This window comes from Pleurodeles waltl, chromosome 8 (genome assembly GCF_031143425.1).
Source record: "Pleurodeles waltl isolate 20211129_DDA chromosome 8, aPleWal1.hap1.20221129, whole genome shotgun sequence".
Lineage (NCBI taxonomy): Eukaryota > Metazoa > Chordata > Amphibia > Caudata > Salamandridae > Pleurodeles > Pleurodeles waltl.
In genome coordinates this window covers 1,259,699,122-1,259,718,653 of record NC_090447.1, presented here as the reverse complement: position 1 = coordinate 1,259,718,653, position 19,532 = coordinate 1,259,699,122, and the positions used below count along the sequence as shown (strand labels likewise).

At 44.2% G+C, this 19,532-nt stretch overlaps 1 protein-coding gene across 1 annotated transcript in view; it reads left to right on the top strand.

Moving 5' to 3' along the window:
• Positions 1-9,600: 9,600 nt before the first annotated feature.
• MEDAG (mesenteric estrogen dependent adipogenesis) overlaps positions 9,601-19,532 on the top strand; it is a 128,309-nt gene continuing 118,377 nt past the window's right edge. The window contains exon 1 of the mRNA XM_069202184.1: positions 9,601-10,332. Within this exon, the coding sequence (XP_069058285.1) occupies positions 10,031-10,332 (302 nt within the window). The 5' untranslated portion in view covers positions 9,601-10,030. The remainder of the gene's footprint in view (positions 10,333-19,532) is intronic.

Here is a 19,532-nt window from a genome sequence, read left to right as displayed (position 1 = left end):
TCTAGGGATTGTATACATTATTTTACCATATCCCTAAAACGATGTTTTTAACCATGCCAGGGGTTTAAATATCTGAATAAATATTTTTTTTTACCCCTAGTCATTTTTAATCTTTTCCATACCAATCCTCTTTTTTCATCATCTGACCGGCTTTACACCAACTGCCTAAAGATCTCCGGCAAAGAGCCCCTTTGTGGGGCCCGTCAGGCATTGCAGTGCCGGCCTGACGAGGAGCACAGCCCTATGATGAAGCATGTCACCGGACGGTGAGTGAGGGCTCTTGCTTCGAGCATATTGCTCCCCCTTTTTTGTCTCTGGGAACCTGGCTATACTACTATAACCCTCGATCTTTTTTCTCTGATTTTGGAACTGTGTGTATACTTTGTCGAGTATATAATTGGGAGACATACACACTGGACCAGGAGTTATTCGTTTTTTCTCCAAATCTCCCGTTCTGCCCCTCCTTTTTTGAAATTGAAGGTTTTCTACATCTGCCATTGTCATTAAATTGTCCCTACCATAAGCATGGCCTAGTCTACTTTGCAGGCACAGCTCAGCAACAGTCACAATACATTCCATTATTGCTTTTTGTCTGCCCTCTACTGTCCTTCCAGAATCTTCACTCTGTCCTCTAAAACTTCCATTATTTATTGAGAGCTCGAAACACAAGAATATTAAGTTTTATTATTAGGTCACCATATTTTGTGACACTAAAGACACTTCCGTTTTATGCCCAGAAACAGAAAACTTTCTAAAGAATTGGATAACCTTGTTTGAAGTATCCTTGGTGCATAATGTTTACTCCGTGAAGACGTAGAACTCTAAACACCACAAATAGCTTTTAGCTCCTCATTAGAATGGTCTTGTTAGCAGAGATTTTAATTCTCAAAATGTTGAAATCATCCTGTCCTCCCTTGATGTTCTGAGGTAAACCTAGCGTAATATAAAGTGCTATGCAGGCAAACAATGAACCGCAACATAATGCTCCATATATTAAAATATAGTACATCCCACCGTACTATAGGAATAACACTGCATAGCGTATCACGCATTAGTAGAAGGTTGCTTATCACGTCGTACTGTAACACAGTTTGAAATACCAGAACACAGTGTACAATGCTATATCATGATTTATTAGAAAATGGCACAATTATCATTACACCACATACTACACCACTATCATAGCATGGCATTCTACAACAGAGTAAAAGAGCACACTACACACTGTAACATAATTTAACATACTATAATATTCCTTATCACATCATGATATACTATAAAATAGCATACCATACCATAGCATAAAATTACTCTCCATACCTTACTATGCGTCAATATAGCAGTTAATTCCATGACATAGTAGAAGTTAACATTTCGATGTCTCAAATGTTCTCCTCGTATATACCCGATTTTAGACTCTGATCAGTCACAAGCCAACTCTCATAGATTCCAAAGTATAAGGGGTGAAGGTACTGATTATGGGCGTGCAGAGGTTAAGGGTAAGAGGGTAAGCCAGTAAGAGAAGGAGAGTACACAGGTCAAATGTGTAAAGGTAAGGGAAAGTAGTTAAGGGCTCTTATGGGATGCAGTGGTTATATATAAATATGGTAAAAATTGGGTGATTTTCCTGCTAAAACAGCAATAAACACACACACATATATATATATAAACATACATACATATATATATATTTTTATGTATATATATTCACACACACAAATATAAACATATATAAAAAATAAATTAGTGGCAGTCGCCACTGGGTAGTTATAGTTAGGATCACATTATTTGCTAATAGCTTCAGCACCATTTGACAAACCTTCAGGCAACCTTCAAAAGAAATGTTTTTCTACCTCAGTACCTTCCTGGAATTTTTTGGGTTGATTCATCAAGCGGGAGCCAAGAAGGGGGTCCCAAAATGCGCTTTCCCCATTCTTTTTTCCATAGAAACATTAGACACAGCAACAGGCCAAATGGCTGAATGGGTTGACATGAAATTTGGCAGAAAGCTAGATCTAGGTCCGAAAGAAAAGGTGCTTTTGGTGATTTGATGTAAATCTGATCGGTAGTTTTTGAGCAAATAATGCTAAAAAGCTTTGTATATTTCATGCCATCGAGGATCAGTTGGGGAGACAGATCCACAGAGAGGCTTCAGTGACCACATCCTCGAGGACGAATGCTATAGAAAAGGTGACAGGGTTGTGCCCCTCCCACGCCCAAACCTGTAAATCCCCAAGTAACCCCATCCCCTGGGCTGGCTCAATTGTTTCCCAGGGAGCCTACCCTATGTTTCCCAGCCCACTAGCGCAGGCAGGGAAACAAATATCTGCTCCAACCAGATGGACACATTTTTAAAGCTCCTGCCAGATGGGAGCAGCCATGGCTTCTGTTAGACCTGTCAGCCTTAGGTGTCTAAAGTTTTTTGCCTTACTCCTCCTGTTTTTGTTTAACTCATTTTTGTTGACTTTAGGACTCTGCATGCATACTTTACCATTGCTAACCACTTCTTAAGTGCTTGTATTCTCGCCTTTAAATATGGTAAAATTGCCCTATACATAATTTACTTGCAAGTCCTAGAAAGGTGATACTATGTGTACCCAGGGAGTGTAAATTAAATGCCACTAGTGGACCTGCAGCGTTGATTTGATATGCACTTAAGTAGCCCTTTAAACATGTCTCAGGCCTGCTATTGCAGCCTGTGTGTGCAGTTATAAACTGCCATTTCAACCTGGCAAAATAAACCTTTTGCCAGGCCTGAACCTTCCTTTTTAATACATAAATCACCCCTAGAGTAGGTCCTAAATACCCAATAGGCAGAGTGTACTGTATTTAAAACATTGAACATGTATTTTTAACTTTTTCATCTCCTGGTAGTGAAAAACTCACACATTCCTTTTTACTACTGCAAGGCCTACCTCTACTGTAGAATAACATTGGTTAACTTATTACCTTTCATTTATGATAACTTCCAATTGGGAGCAGGGAGGAATTTTGAGCTTAGTATCTAACTAATTATAATGTAAAACTCTATGTAGTGGGAGAATCGGATTTTAAGTCACCGCTTGAAAATGCTACTTTTAGAACATTGGCATTTTCTTGTCCCAATTGGTAAATGAAGCATATAACCTGGGTCACATGACTAGGTGTAGCTGGCAGGCAAGTGGCTTTTGTGTATTACTCCTAGACAGTGAGACAAAGGTGGATAGGTGTTGGCAGAATGGGCCATCTCGGACTTGATGAGGTAGCAGAGCTATCACCTACCACACTTGCACATCACAAACACTTTTCCTCAGCACACTCAGAAAGGGTTTGACGCTAGTCTTTTGTGCCCTCAGAAAAGCTGGGACCAGAGCAGAAATTCCAAACGCCTCTGGAGGTGGAAACCTTCAGATCCTTCTCCTACATAAAAGATAGCACTAGGTATAAATATTGGACCCTCAAACCCAGACTTTCAGTATACCTCTGGACCAGTGGAAGACTCAAAAGGACTGCTGTGCTGCTCTACTGCAAGAACAACTACTACTCGGCTGTCCTGTTGCCTGAGTGATAAGGACTAGACTTTCATCTTGAGACAAGCATCACCAGAGTGACTCCAAGGGCTAGTGAGCAGGCCTACTGATCAGAGCCTCAGATACATAAAAGACTCCAACTACCTTGAATTCAGATTCTCAGATTAATTAGTAGAGTGCCTAGTTAGTTAAAGCCATTACACATAATTATACTTAAACGCCATTGCAATTAAAAACAGCACAATCAGGAATTAATAAACTGAAATAAAAACAAATATTATGAATGTAACTGATTAACAGTGGGCTAGATACTTCGTGGCAGATTTAAGAGCCCCTTGCGCCACTTTAACGCTGCCTTAGCGTCATTTTTTATGCTAAGGTGGCCTCTACCTCACACCATATTTACAAAGTGGTGCAATGCATGCAGTGCACCATTTTGTAACCCTTTGTGCCACATTATGCATGTGCCATTCATAATGTATACAAAGGGGGCGTTCCAGCGCAAGGAGGTCCGCAAAAATGGAGCAATAAAATCTACAAGATTTCATTGCACCATTTTTGCCATCATTTTTAACGCATGCTGAAAGCAGGCATTAAAAGGACACAGCCATTGTAATCAATGAGCCTCCTTGCACTTTGCTCCACTAGCGTCAAAGATTTTGATGCTTGTGGAACAAAGCTCCACAATAGAGTCAAAAATGTTGACACTGTTGTTCCTAATACCGCCATGATGCATCATATCATAAACATGGCAAGCACATGGTGGCATTAGGGGGGCATAGGGGCCGCAAGAAAAGTGTTGCTGCATTGGATGCAGCACCACTTTTCTTAAATTTGGTCCTTAGTTTCATATCTTATTTTTGTGCGTTATTTTTAATCTCTGACCAATGGGTGTGTGCTTTTGCTTTCACCACAAATAACTATACAAGTTTAACACTCCTTATATTCAGGCATGTGTGTTCGTGGTTAAGGGCCTCCGTGAGACAGGTCTTATTCCAGCTTGATTGAAGGGACCCCTCAGTAATTTCCCTCTTTCAGGGAGGAGCACTGGGCAGAGACATAGGAGGTGGATCGTGGTCTCCTTTTCCTTCCCACAAAGCCTGCACTCATCACCTTCAGATGTTCTGGACCAAAGTAGAATCTGGTGCAGCGTTTTGGGGGAACCCCAAAATGAAGGCGCATGAATGATAACACCAGATGAAATGGATAGCCATGGTCGAAATAAGGCTGAGTTTTTAAAAGTTTGTAGGAATTAATGACTTACCAGGGGTACGCCTTCTTTGCCAGGAGAGCTTTACCCTCCTGTAAAGAGAGTGAGCTGGCAGTTCGATTGATATGTTTGTTTTATTCTTTGGATGAGATTTGAAAGTTCCACAGATAGCCTGCATGAAGAGAGTGTGTTGCATTGTTTAGGTAATCATTTAGACCCACCTTAGAGTTTGGAGTACTTATTTCTTGCTAGACACGGGTTGTTTTTGGCCGGGCGAAAACTGTGACACATTTTGAGAAAAGCACTTTTAATAGCCCAGCTGTTTTTCATGAAGCCAAATTCAAGACACACATGAGCCTCCATGGTATAGGTTGGGAGTTTGAATGTTAATAAGTCTAAAAGTTTTACCATCTTCTCACCCACAGTTTTAAAGCCATGTGCTATAGTTGGTTGCTGCCATCACCTTTTCGTAGTGGCCCAACAATGGAACAATGCAGTTTTTGCAAGCTGTTGGAAGACTTGTGTTATAGAAGCAACCTTTGACTTCATGGCCTCCATATGCAGAGTTAAGGAGCCCCTGGAGTCAAACACCACTAAAGATACTTGTACTGCGTAGTACATACAAATGGAATACTTCCAAAGGTCCAAACGCCGGCTATTCTGATTTCCTTTGCAAATTTGATCACTTTGGTGCTCGTATGTTTTACCTCTATTTTACTCAATTGTGTGTAAATGAAAAGACTGCTTAGAAGGCACTACAACCCAAACGATGTCTGACTCAGTAAAAGTAGATCATTGGTGTACAAGATGTGTCATGGAAAGACCACCCAGTTTTGATGGGCGAGCATTGGTAGAGTTTAAGACATGGGACAGGTCTCAGATATAAAGATTATTCAGCAACGGAGCGAGCAAGCAAGCAGCACTGTTTCAGACCAGTTGTGTACATTTTCTGTGAGAGCTCCCTACATATAGCCAAGTAACAGTATACAACAGCTGAGTTGCTCTCAGAATGTTAATTGGGATCCCAACGTTTGTTAATTTCTGCCACAGTAGGTCACACGGGACCCAATCGAAAGCCACCTTAATATCGACAAAACAGGTGTAAAGTGTGGCTGTTAGAAATGGGGTCTTTGGTTGACAGTCAGGTTACCCCCTGTTCATGCAAGGACCCTCACTCTAGTCAGGGTAAAAGAGAATTACCCTCAGCTAACCCCTGCTTACCCGCCTTGGTAGCTTGGCAGAGCAGTAGGCTTAACTTCAGAGTGCTAGGTGTAAAGTATGTGTACCAACACACACAGTAACTTAATGAAAACACTATAAAATGACACAACACCAGTTTAGAAGAATAGGAAATATTTAACTAAACAAAACAAGACCAAAACGAAAAAAATCCAACATACACAAGTCAAGTTATGATTTTTTAAAGATTAAACTCAAAAATAGCGCTTAGAAACACAAAATGCTTCGATGAGGTGTTAACACAGCATTGTGACGGAGTCGTTCCCAACAAGCCGACACCAGCGGCACCGGGCACCGAGTCGCGTAGACCCCCAAGTACAGTACCTTTGGTGAAGAGTGAAAACAAGTCGATGCGCGAGCGGTGTCGGTCACGACGTGGTGCGGCGACTTCCACGGAGTCACGGATTTCAGCGGGGCTGCAGCGGCATTGGGCCTGCGAAGATCCTCGCGTTCCAGCGAAGGTCACGGCGTCAGGTGCAGACGGCGTCACCGGATTCAGCAGCGGCGTCTGTCCGAAGTCGTCCAAAGTCGATTTCCTTGGATTTCCACCAGCTTTTCTTCCAGGGGCCCAGGGACTGGATAGGGCACCACTTGTCAGAGCAGAAGTCTCTACAGAGACTCCAGGTGGTGGCAGAGAGAAGTCTTTGCTGTCCCTGAGACTTCAAACAACAGGAGGCAAGCTCTAAATCAAGCCCTTGGAGATTTTTTCACAAGATGGAAGGCACACAAAGTCCAGTCTTTGCCCTCTTACTCTGGCAGAAGCAGCAACTGCAGGATAGCTCCACAAAGCACAGTCACAGGCAGGACAGCACTTCTCCTCAGCTCTTCTCCAGGCAGAGGTTCCTCTTGATTTCCAGAAGTGATCTAAAGTCTGTGGTTTTGGGTGCCCCTCTCATACCCAATTTCTCCTTTGAAGTAGGCCTACTTCAAAGTAAAATCTCTTTTGAATGCGAAATCCTGCCCTTCCCAGGCCAGGCCCCAGACACTCACCAGGGGGTTGGAGACAGCATTGTGTGAGGACAGGCACAGCCCTTTCAGCTGTAAGTGACCACTTCTCCCCACCCTCCTAGCACAGATGGCTCATCAGGAAATGCACACTACACCCCAGCTCATTTTGAGTCACTGTCTAGTGTGAGGTGCAACCAGCCCAACTGTCAAACTGACCCAGACAGGGAATCCACAAACAGGCAGAGTCACAGAAATGGTATAAGCAAGAAACTGCTCACTTTCTAAAAGTGGCATTTTCAAACACACAATCTTAAAATCAACTTTACTAAAAGATATATTTTTAAATTGTGAGCTCAGAGACCCCAAACTCCACATGTCCATCCGCTCCCAAAGGGAATCTACACTTAAATCAGATTTAAAGGTAGCCCCCATGTTGACCTATGAGAGGGACAGGCCTTGCAGCAGTGAAAAACGAATTTAGCAATATTTCACTGTCAGGACATATAAAACACATTACTATATGTCCTACCTTAACCATACACTGCACCCTGCCCTTGGGGCTACCTAGGGCCTACCTTAGGGGTGCCTTACATGTAAGAAAAGGGAAGGTTTAGGCCTGGCAAGTGGGAACACTTGCCAAGTTGAATTTACAGTTAAAACTGCACACACAGACACTGCAATGGCAGGTCTGAGACATGATTACAGAGCTACTTATGTGGGTGGCACAAACAGTGCTGCAGGCCCACTAGTAGCATTTGATTTACAGGCCCTGGCACCTCTAGTGCACTTTACTAGGGACTCACCAGTAAACCAAATATGCCAATCATGGATAAACCAACTACATACAATTTGCACAGAGAGCATATGCACTTTAGCACTGGTTAGCAGTGGTAAAGTGGTCAGAGTTCAAAAGCCAACAGCAGCAGGTCAGAAAACATAGGAGGCAGGAGGCAAAAAGACTGGGGATGACCCTGCAAAAAGGGCCATTTCCAACACATGGCAAGCAAAAAAACTGATGGATTAAACCCAGATCTGTGACTGGGGGTGAATGTTTGATTTGCTCTGCATTCCGTCCATCATCTGTTGTTTTTGCATTTGTTGCCCAGAGTGGGAAGGGTATGCCCAGACGTGGGTCCCGTGTTTGCTATGCCACCAGATTGAAGCTAGCCTGGCTGATGAAGGATGATACCCTGATCCCGGTCCCAGGATGCTTGTTTCTGGTCCAGGGAGGACCTGGCCTGGCAGTTCGGGCTGGACTGTTTCCATGGGAACAGGGTCGAGACTGATTTGCATATGGCTGGGTCCAAACTGGAATGGCATGGCAAGCAAAAAAAACTGATGGATTAAACCCAGATCTGTGAATAGGGGGGGAATGTTTGATTTGCTCTGCATTCCGTCCATCATCTGTTGTTTTTGCATTAGCTTTAGCATTGAAGCAGCCCGGGATTGCTGGGGAGCCTGTGCTGGTGTCCCAGTGAATGCTGGGACACCAGAAGAAGAGGATTGAGGCGGCAGGTGGTGGCGGCAACAGTAAGAGGTAACTTTTTTTTATTCCCCCAGTCTCTCACTCCCCACTCCTTGAGATTTGTAGCGGCTGCTGCTGCCTCCCGCTCCATAAAGCCCCCTCGCTGGCAGACTTCCGTAAGAGACTCAAGACCTGGCTCTTCAACACAGACACAGTGCCCAGATACCCCTTGCGATGACAGTGTTGCGCTTTACAACTGCAGTTTGATTGACTGACCTGTGAGCCAATTTAGAGCAAAAATGCATTGGAATTTAGCCTACCTAGGCAGGCTATAGTATGCAAAGACAACTTTGTGAAATACCGCCATCTAGTAATAAATGCAAAACATGTTTTAGGGTCAATATATTAACAACCCACGTTTTAGGTACTTATCAGATGTGATCCATTAACTTTAATTAGACGCTATCTGAAAGAATGATCCTTCAAGAATGGTTTTCAAGTCAGCGATAAATTCTCAACTGATGCTGCTTATCAGTGCTTTCGATGTTGTGCCGTTGTGCCCGTACACAAATCACTCGACAAAATGTAAACTTTTATGACTCAAAGATGCAGACTGCATAATTTCGAAAAAGAAAATACTTTATTTCCTATGCTGTTGTGCAGGGGTTAAGTCAAAGACATTTTTTATTAAACAAATTCTCGTTGTTAATAGAATCACAAAAGGCACAGAAGCATTAAAATATTGCATGAAGATTGGAATACACTGGAACTATGTCGTGCTGTTAAATTCCCTCAAGTAATTTGAGGAAACTTTCACAACTTTCTTAATCATCGCTTGAGTAGTTTTCAAACTTTTAGTTTTTCTAATTTGCATAGAAAGTATACCATCGTGCTGGGAAATCTAGAGGTCTTCTATTTCTGAATCGACAACACTTTAATTAATCTAACATAATAAACGTACTTGTGGTTGGTTTCCCGCATAGATGACATACCACCCCTCTCCCTAAGCCTGCCAACAGAAAATTTCGACTGGCACAGTCATTTTTTCCATAAAAATATTGATTTGCTGATTGTCAGCATTATTTTACTTTATTGTATGAAACGCGCCTCTTTACAACGCAAAGTCTGGATAAAATGCATTTTTAACCCAAAATATCTCCTTGGTGTCCCAAAGCGTAGGGTTAAGCTAGTTTAGGTAACGCCACCTGCTAACACTGCCCATGGAAAAGGAGAAGGCATGGAAAGAGAGGAGCAGCCTTCAGGTGAGAGATAACACGTACACTTCCTCCTCTAACTGCCATGGCCGGTCCTTCTCTGTGAAATCTGACTCCCTACCAGCCAACGGCGGCTGAAGGGAAGGGCCGAGTATGCCTGCATTTTCCATACAGCTAGAACTATTATGACACTGCCTATTTTTTTCTTCCTTGGGAGTGGTGAGAGACGGCTTGTATATGACTAATCCTTTTACAATCCGAGTTCCTTGCGAAAAACATCACTTCGTTAAGCGCGTGCAACCAACTGAATAGCGAGCAGGACACCGCAAAGCAAGGAGGTACCTACGACACTTTAATTTGTGTTCATATTTCTACGTGCGCCGAGTCGCTGCCAGCCCTGTTCCCGGTGCAGCCGCGCCTTCGCTCGGCTCTGCGGCACTGCTGAATGTCTACTACAGTTCAAGGCCAGGCTGCCGACTGGGCTAGGATGGCCAGGCCGCCGCTACAAAGCTTCGTCTCGGCCGGCTCCGGGGAGTTGCGCACGCTCACCACCTGCAACTGCGAGATGGCCTTACTGCCCCTAAAGCAGCTGCTCGCCACGCAGCCTGACTACCTGCGGCTGCAGCCCGAGGAGGATCCCAAAGACCTGATGTGCTTCAACAGCAGCGGCGGGGGCTACAACCTGTTCTCGGACGGAGGCTTCCGGATGGAGGGTCACCACTACCGGGTCATCAGCTACATCAGCAGGTGGGTGACTGTGGGCACCGGAAGGGGGCAGCGCGTGCGAGTGCGCCGCGACCGAAGACTGGCCTTGTCCCCCCACGTCCCCCCCAGTAGAGTGTTTCAGTTGGTGTTAGTGCACCCCTTTAAATTGAAAGAGAGAGTAGCGGCACTTTTATGCAGGAATGCTATATTTATAAGGATAGGTTGCTGACAGTTATCAACATCAAGCGACAGGCGCTGAATGGTAGTGAGCTTTTGTGCGAAAATAGTTCACTTGGGGCATTGATTTTGTTTATCTCTTTACAAAGGAATAAACGAAGTGGTGTGAATGTTCCATAAAGATGGTCTAATTTGGACGACAAGTTTTATTGACTTCAACTCTTTGGAAAGTCAAGTAATGATGCTAAGATTGGTGTGAAAATCATGTCCCAGAACTACAGCTCCAGCCACTAAATTACTTAAAGGCACATCAGAGATATGTTAAATGATGGGATGAGTTATTGAGCTATCAGTTATCAGGTAACTCTGTCATATTACCAGCCCTGCCCTGAGATTTCTTTGAACAAATCAGTGCATTTTGGGAGTTGTAGTATTTCAGTCTGGTTAGCACAGCCGAGTCACAATCAGAGTCAGAAAACCAGTATCTAGTAGTCAAAATGGGGGCAAAACTGGAGGGACACTGCAAAAGTCCTGGTTTCTCACAAATTCCTACAGGGGCATTGCATCAGTGGTTTCTACCTTTTTGTTAGGAAGACGGGTTAACGGGGGACTGTTCTGTTCATGATATTTGAGGGAAGCATTGATTTGTTTTGTTTTTCATTAGCTTGGCAAAGTTTTTTTATTGTTTCTTTACCTTGCTGTACAGGACAGAAATATAACCATAGAATGACAGGAAACTGGAAAAAAGTTTAACTCTCTATATGTTATGTATTCTTTCATCCATACAATGTAATTGTCCTATGTCAACATGTTGCATTGTTAAAATTTAAATTCTGCAGTTTGATTATTTCTTCATTTTGAATTTTTGGAAAAATGCATTAAACATTAAAAAAATGTACATCTATTACAGCAACCCACGCTCTCACCTAGATCCAATGATGGCTGCACCAAAGCCTTCATGATCATGTAAGAAAAACATGACCAGCTTTGGCTCGACTGAATGAATGTGTGTGAAGTGACTAATAAGCTGAAAGATAGCAACATTGTTTAGACCTTTAGAAAGCAACATTGCACTAGACCAGTGGTTCCCAACCTGTGGTCCGGGGACCCCTGGGGGTCCGCGATGCCTCCTCAGGGGGTCCGCGACTGCTTAGAAAATTAAATAATATTAATAGATTAGGTCCCCAGCTTTCAGTAATAACTTAATGGGGGGGGGGTCCCCGGATTCCAATAATGATTCAGTGGGGGTCCCCGGGTTCCAGTAATGATAAAGTGGGGATCCACAGAAGTCAAAAGGTTGGGAACCACTGGACTAGACAAGTTACAAAACGTGTTTTAGGTGAGGCTCACTTTATTCAGTTATATGTCATCATTTTTGAGTGGCTAATATGAAAAGGGGAGTAATATGATCATGTGTGTCAACTAACCAGCGTTTACCTGTTTAATTAAAACATTTTACTGACAAGGACAAGTTGTACATTTTTTGTTGTGCAGCATAGTTTGAATAAAACTAGGGCTAATGCATTTTCGTTCGTTTTTATAATAATCAAGAGCATAAAAATATGTTTCCCCTTGGCCAGCATGTGCAAACTATCTGCTATACGATACTAAAAGAAAAAATGTAAGTATGAACACAAGCCTAAACATTTCGAAGGAGTTTTCTCAGTTCACTATATTTGAAACAGGAACCACTTGAATATTTTCTGCCTTAGGGCAGCTAAACTGGAATATGTTAGGTAGCACAAAGTATACATGACACAAAATGGAAATGCTACTTACTATCTGCCAAAGATGTCAAGACACATACTTGTGACATGATGAAATAGCGGCAAGGGCCTGACAGATTCTAAAAAATAAAGCGAAGAGCCAGGTCTTGAGCTGCCTCCGGAAGGCGAAGTGGTCCTGGGTGGTCCTGAGGGTGGCAGGGAGAGAGTTCCATGTCTTGGCCGCCAGGTAGGAGAAGGATTTCCCACCTGCCATGGTGCGGCGGATGCGAGGGACGGCGGCGAGTGCGAGGCTGGTGGAGCGAAGTTGGCGGGTGGGCGTGTAGAAACTGAGGCGACGGTTGAGGTATTCGGGTCCCTTGTTGTGGAGGGCTTTGTGTGCGTGGATGAGGAGCCTGAAGGTGATCCTTTTGTTGACGGGTAGCCAGTGCAGGTGTCTCAGGTGGGCGGAGATGTGGCTGTGGCGGGGTATGTCGAGGATGAGGCGTGCAGAGGCGTTTTGTATTCACTGAAGACGTTTCTGGAGTTTTGCGGTGGTTCCTGCGTATAGGGTGTTTCCGTAGTCCAGGCAGCTTGTGACGAGGGCGTGGGTCACTGTTTTTCTGGTGTCGGTGGGGATCCAGCGGAAGATCTTTCGGAGCATGCGGAGAGTGAGGAAGCAGGAAGATGAGACAGCGTTGACTTCTTTGGTCATGGTGAGAAGCGGGTCCAGGATGAATCTGAGGTTGCGTGCGTGGTCTGAGGGGGAAGGTGCGGTGCCCAGGGCCGTGGGCCACCAAGAATTGTCCCAGGCGGACGGGGTGTTTCCGAGGATGAGGACTTCCGTTTTGTCTGAGTTCAGCTTCAGGCGGCTAAGTTTCATCCATTCTGCGACGTCTTTCATTCCGTCCTGCAGGTTGGTCTTGGCGGTGGTAGGGTCCTTGGTGAGGGAAAGTATCAACAGGGTGTCGTCGGCGTAGGAGATGATGTTGATGTGTTTGTGTGCGATGTCGGCGAGGGGGCTCATGTAGACATTGAAGAGAGTCGGGCTGAGCGAGGAGCCCTGTGGGAGGCCGCAGATGATCTCGGTGGGATCCGAGCGGAACGGCGGGAGGTAGACTCTTTGGGAGCGGTTGGAGAGAATAGAGGCGATCCAGTCCAGGGCCTGTCCTTGGATGCCGGTGGAGCGGAGGCGGGATATTGGGGTGCGGTGGCAGACAGTGTCGAAGGCAGCCGAGAGGTCGAGGAGGATGAGGACGGCTGTTTCTCCGTTGTCCATCAGGGTTCTGATGTCATCGGTGACTGCGATGAGGGCGGTTTACGTGCTGTGGTTGGCTCGGAATCCGGACTGGGAGGGGTCGAGCAGGTTGTTGTCTTCAAGGAATTTGGTCAGTTGCTTGTTGACGGTCTTCTCGATGACTTTGGCCGGGAAGGGGAGGAGCGAGATGGGGCGGAAGTTCTTCAGGTCGCTGGGGTCCGCCGTAGGTTTCTTCAGGAGAGCGTTGACTTCCGCGTGTTTCCAGCTCTCGGGGAAGGTGGCAGAAGCAAATGAGCTGTTGATGATGGTCTCGAGATGGGGGGCGATGATGTCGTCGGCTTTGTTGAAGATGAAATGGGGGCAGGGGTCCGAAGGGGCACCGGAGTGGATGGTGTTCATGGTAGTCTTGGTCTCTTCCGCGCTGATGTGTGTCCAGGCGTTGAGGGTGATGGCTGGGCTGTGGGTTCTGTGGTGGTTGGCTGGGTCTGTGGACCAAAGCTGTCGTGTAGGTCGGTGATCTTTCGATGGAAGAAGGTAGCGAGGGAGTTGCAGAGTTCTTGTGAGGGCATGATGGAGTTGGAGCTGGTGTTGGGGTTGAAGAGCTCTCTGACGATGTTGAAGAGTTCTTTGCTGTTGAGAGTGTTCTTGTCCAGTCTGTCTTTGAAGGATGTTCTTTTGGTGACGCGGATCAGCTGATGGTGTTCGCGGGTGGCGATTTTGAGGGCTAACATGTTTTCTACGGTGTGGTCTTTGCGCCAGGTTTTCTCGAGGGTACGGCAGGTTTTTTTGGATTCCTTGAGGGCGTCTGTGAACCATTGAGGTTTCCTGGTGTTGGTCTGTCACGGTCTGTGCTCTGATTAAAAGTACATAGTATTTAGGTATACTTACAATTGGTATTGACAACCTACCTGTAAGTCCCTAGTATATGGTACGGTATGTAGATTTCAAGGCCCAGCAGAGTTAATGCACTTAAGCGTGCATTGCTGTGTGGTCTGCTGTCATTTTAAAAGTCAGCCCTGCTTTGTAGGCTAATTTTATACTAAAATTATATGCAAATTAGACTTTGGAATTAACGACACTTCCAAAGTCTTAAACCACCTTATTTTTACATATGTCACCCCTAAGGTCTCCCTTAGGTACCCCCGGGTGTAGGGGGCCCTGTACTTGTAAGCAGGGACAATATAAAAGATGTGTTATAAGCCCTGGTGAGGGAAACACCGCCAATTTTGTTTTCCCGATTGTAGTGTATTAGCTCCATAGGCTAACATGGGAAGGCTTTATTTAAAATTATTAAGTCTTACTTTCGATAGGAATGAGCTAAAAATATAATATGTGGTGTCAAATTAATAGTTAAGATAAATCCAATAAAATGCCAATATTAGATCTATGATAACTATTACAGGGAAATAGTTTTAGAACTCTTTCCCTAAAGATACCTAAACTTAGCCCTGTGGCACCCTCTCCTGATTGGCCAGCCTTAGACAGGCTGGCTAGGCTACCTTGATGAGGTGTGAAGTGACCTAGGCTGAGACAAAGGAACCATCAGGTGGGGGGGAGAACTGCATCAACGGATGCCAGAGCAGGAAGGGGGCTGGGTGGCCAAAATGGTCTTCAAAGGAGGGAAAGACATCTGGGATAGAAACCAGACCTCCAACGTTTCCTCCATCCACAGCCAGATGGGAGCCCCAATAATTAGATTGAGTGTTAGAGAAAGTTTGCCACACCTGTAGATTTGGTTAGCCAGACCTTAACCCCTAGGAGAGATTTTGGATTTTGGCAAACAAGGGCTTTCTAGGACAGACATATGCCACACTTTGGAAGAAATGTTCATACTTGAGGGTGGCACCCTGTGCCCCATTGGTCAGGGGTGCCCCTCTACTTGTCACCACAGAAGCATGGATAAATATGGGAAAGCTGCCCAGCAACTCGGATCCCTGATTTGAAACTACAGGAAGAAGAAGGACTGCCCTGTTGGACCCCTGGACTACACAAGAGAGGACTGCATTCTTAAGGACAGCTCCTACTGCACACTTTAGCCTTCAGTCCAAAAAGGACTTTGCCTTGCCTTGAAAGTTGAAGGAGTGACTCCCTGAAAGCAACAGGTTAAAAGAGCTCCATATGCATCATATCAAGCAAGAGAAACCCAGTTGACCACATTTAACTGTACTTTTAAGGATTTGGCCATATGCACTGCGGGAACTGTAGTTCCAAGAAGCCACTCAGAGACTCTGGAACCTTGGATTGGTGTTGTGGACACTTTTGAACCTCCAAAAGGACCTTCAGTAAGAAGATCCAGAAGTTTGAGTCTACTTGGAGAATTTTAGGTAAAAAGCTACATAAGTGGACCAACCTGTCGTCAAGAGTCAAGCCGGCGACCTCAAACCACAACCTGTCCTGGATTTCAGGGTTACCCTGCTGAAGCTCTGGAGCTCTTTGGCATCAGCAAGACCTCCAGGAGTTGACCGACGCATCGCGCTGGACCAAGCTGCCATTGTCAATTCCAAACTCGGCCTTCTGAATCGACTGGCTCGAAGTAAAGAGAAAAAGCTCTGAAAAAAAGACTAAAGGCCTGATTACAACCTTGGCAGAAGGGATTACTCCATCACAAACGTGTTGGATATTCCACCCGCCATATTAGAAGTTCCATTATATCCTATGGAACGTATAATGTGACGGACGGGATATCTGTCAGGTTTGTGATGGAGTAATCCCTTCAGCCAAGGTCGTAATGAGGCCCTAAGTCCGTAGGTAACATTTTGACAGAGGCTTCCTGCTCAGTGTATCTGACTTGGGCTCCATTGGAGTCGGCCTCAAACTTTGACTTAGTCTCGGTAAAGCACGACCAGATGTCACCAGCTGGCACTATTTGTTTTTAAGCACTGGAAAGCACATTTTGTGATTTAATGTTTAATCATTTATTTCTCCAGTTCCCTATATTGGATTCTTTTCATTTTAGTGTCATTTTAATCCTAAAAATATTTCCAAATTTTAGAAATTGGTGTGGGATTTTTATTGTGTGGTATGGATTACTTATTTAATGTATTGATGTTTTTAAATGCTTTACCCACCTGTCTCCTAGGCTAACCCTGTCTGCTCACAGCTAAGTTTGAGACCTTGACTGGACCTTATGGTGTGACTGTGGCCTTATTGCAAGCTGAAGGTACCTACCTGCATCTACTAATAATAAACCTTCCAACAGAATTCATCCAACCCGAACTGACATGGGCTTCTTTCAATGCCTGTAGAAGGACCCTATTTCATAAAAGTCCTCTTAGCACTGTGCTGTTTTTTCCTGCTGCACCAATTAAAGCCTGTCCCTTAATACTGGAGTGGAAGACCACACCTTTTTTCTCTTTAGTGCGCTTTAACTGTTAACCTATCTAGGGGCTGTTCTGGATCATTTTTAAGTCTTGTTGAAAGAGGTTTAATTCTAGCTGCAGGGTAAAAATGTACAACAAAGAGGTGCTATGAAAATACATATGCAAATGACTGCGAGAAAGAGTTGCCTCTGAGTCTGAAAAGTATTAACTTTGAACTGGCAAATGTTATGGCGGACACTGTTAGATTGTGTCGCTGCTGTGTTTAATCTTCTGACTTACAACAATCGTCACATGTTTGCTCAACGCGTCTTAAGCATTGGTGCATTATGTGTATTTTTGAGCAGTGGTGCTATGTGAGGCATTTGTATGTTTTGTCCAGGGGCGGCTCCTCCATGAGGGCAGAGGAGCGTCACCCCTGCCAGCAACGGCAGCAGTGTTTGTTATAGTTTCCTTGTAAGTGGGCGAGTCCACGGGGGTGAAGAGTTTGAGGGTGAGTGCTAAGCACTCCCCCTCAGAGCGCATGTGTGTTTGGCCTGCCGTCTCGGGCCGTCCAATTATACATGGCTGTGGGTTCTCAGGATCTCAGTCTGCCTGGTGGTGCTCTGAGCATCGTCAGGACTGGCCGCAGGGCAGGCTGGGAGCCTGTGCCTGCGTCCAGCCAGCAGAGGAGCGTAGCGTAGCGCTGCACGGCATAAAGATAAGTTTATTTATTTTAAATGGTATTCATATTTTTTCCACCCACCATGCTCCCCCCCCCCCCCCCTGCGCGTGTCACCCGCCCCACCCCTTTTAACACCCACGAGCTGTGACTGGTTTTGTCATGTCATTTTGTAAAAGTAAAATGTACCCCAAGGAATGATTGCAGAGGAGATACGTTTAATTAAGAGCTCTTAATTTGTATAAATAAGTAAGTGTACGGTCGAGTGCTTTTCTCACCAGATGCCGGTGTGTGGTGCCAAACACTGCAGCTGCCAAGTCTTAATTTCACCCCATGCCCACGGTCATCGATTCACGAAAATGCCAGGGGTAGTGGAAGTGACATCACATCACATACTCTTTGACCCTAATGACATCACAGGATGTGTCATGATATGACTGTCGATCCTGCTGAAATCCGAGCAAGTGGTGCTACATGACCTTTGGTCATAATCACATCGTTGGAATTGCTCTCCCAACTAAAATGTAAGGTTATCAAAGTAGCAAAATATTATTAAAGCAAATAAAACAATAGCATAATTAAAATGAGGACAGCTGTGCCAGTACATCAAAATACTTCACTGTGCACCTCTTTTGGAAAACATGTGTTAGTTTGCTCTGTGGTTCTGCATTCTGTTTTACAGAGCATACATTCATAAACTTTTGGTAAGTTTGATATTGTTTATTCTTCAGTGTGGTGCATTTTAATATGGTTCCTTTGCCAATTTGCATATGTGTCACTGCACTTTAGTCCTTTAAATTTGCACTGATGTTCTGTTACCCTGCCACTTCATTATTTGCATGCGTTTTTAGAGTGTAGATGGGACAACCATAAATTCTGGAACAAGAATTAGTACAAGCATCTCTGAGCTCTGTTTTTAGTATAAAACTGTTTTCTGCACATTGGTTAGTGTTCTAACACACGTCAAATATAATATATTACTGGAGTACGTATGAGAGAGTTGCACAGCTAAGCTATTTTTCCCCCTGGAATGCTCCGGGCATGCTTTCTAATTTTGTACGCCTGGCCCCTCTTATGCTAGAGGTCGCAAAAAACATATCAGGGGTCGCAACTGCGACCTCTGGCGACCCCCTAAATGACATGCATGCCCATGGTCCTTTCTACCACTACCCTGCATTTCTTGTGTTTTATTCCATTCTTGCAGTTTCTTCTCCATTCATGTTTTCTCCCTTTGTCACTGTTTTCCTATATTTCTCTTCTTTCTTCTTTATTCATTTTCTGTTTTTCTCGCTGTTGCTCTAGGTCAAAGTATATGATGAAATATAAGCCACGGTCCACAAGTGCTGGTGCACACCATGTGCAATGAATAATAGAAACTAACCACTGTCTATAAGGAAGCTGGGGTCTATATGACCAAAGCTGTCACAGATCCTGAGATATGCAAAATCACAGGGTTTAACAACAAAAAAATGTATTTTCCTAACATACAAAAGCCCTATTATGAGTCTGAAAATTAAAATGTTTTTTGCTTTTCTTTCTGGATCGCATATAGGAGGGGTAAAAGGGGCATTCCCATCTTCTTTCCGAGTTGGAGAGGAATGCACCAATGGTTTGAGGCTGCGGTTCCAGTTGCTAACTACTGATGAGCTACAGCCTACAGACCGGATGGGAACCGATTTGCCAATGGGAAGGAGTCCTAGGAGGGATATTTTTGAAACACCCTATTTAGTTTACTATTCCACCTTTCAGGAAATTCACGAGTGACAATTTTACATATCAAAAGTACAATGAATTACCAAAGATTAAAGTCTATCTCACAGATACCTCTTAAATAGAGTAATTTTTTTCTGGTTTTTATCACTGCAACATATTAATTTAAACACTTTTATCAGGACTCAATATGCAAATCAGACATATTGGTTTTGCCAATATTTTTTAATCCTCATAACAATTAAATGAAAAGCTGGACAGTGTATGTGTCTGTGTTGCTTTTAAAATTAAAATTGTTACTTTCCTGTGCAACAACTTAAAATGAATATTTTCAGTTAGAATTATTTGAAAATTATTATCACTGGTTTAGATATGTAAAAATAAATAATCTTGCAGAAAGTCAGGTGTGTCCATAA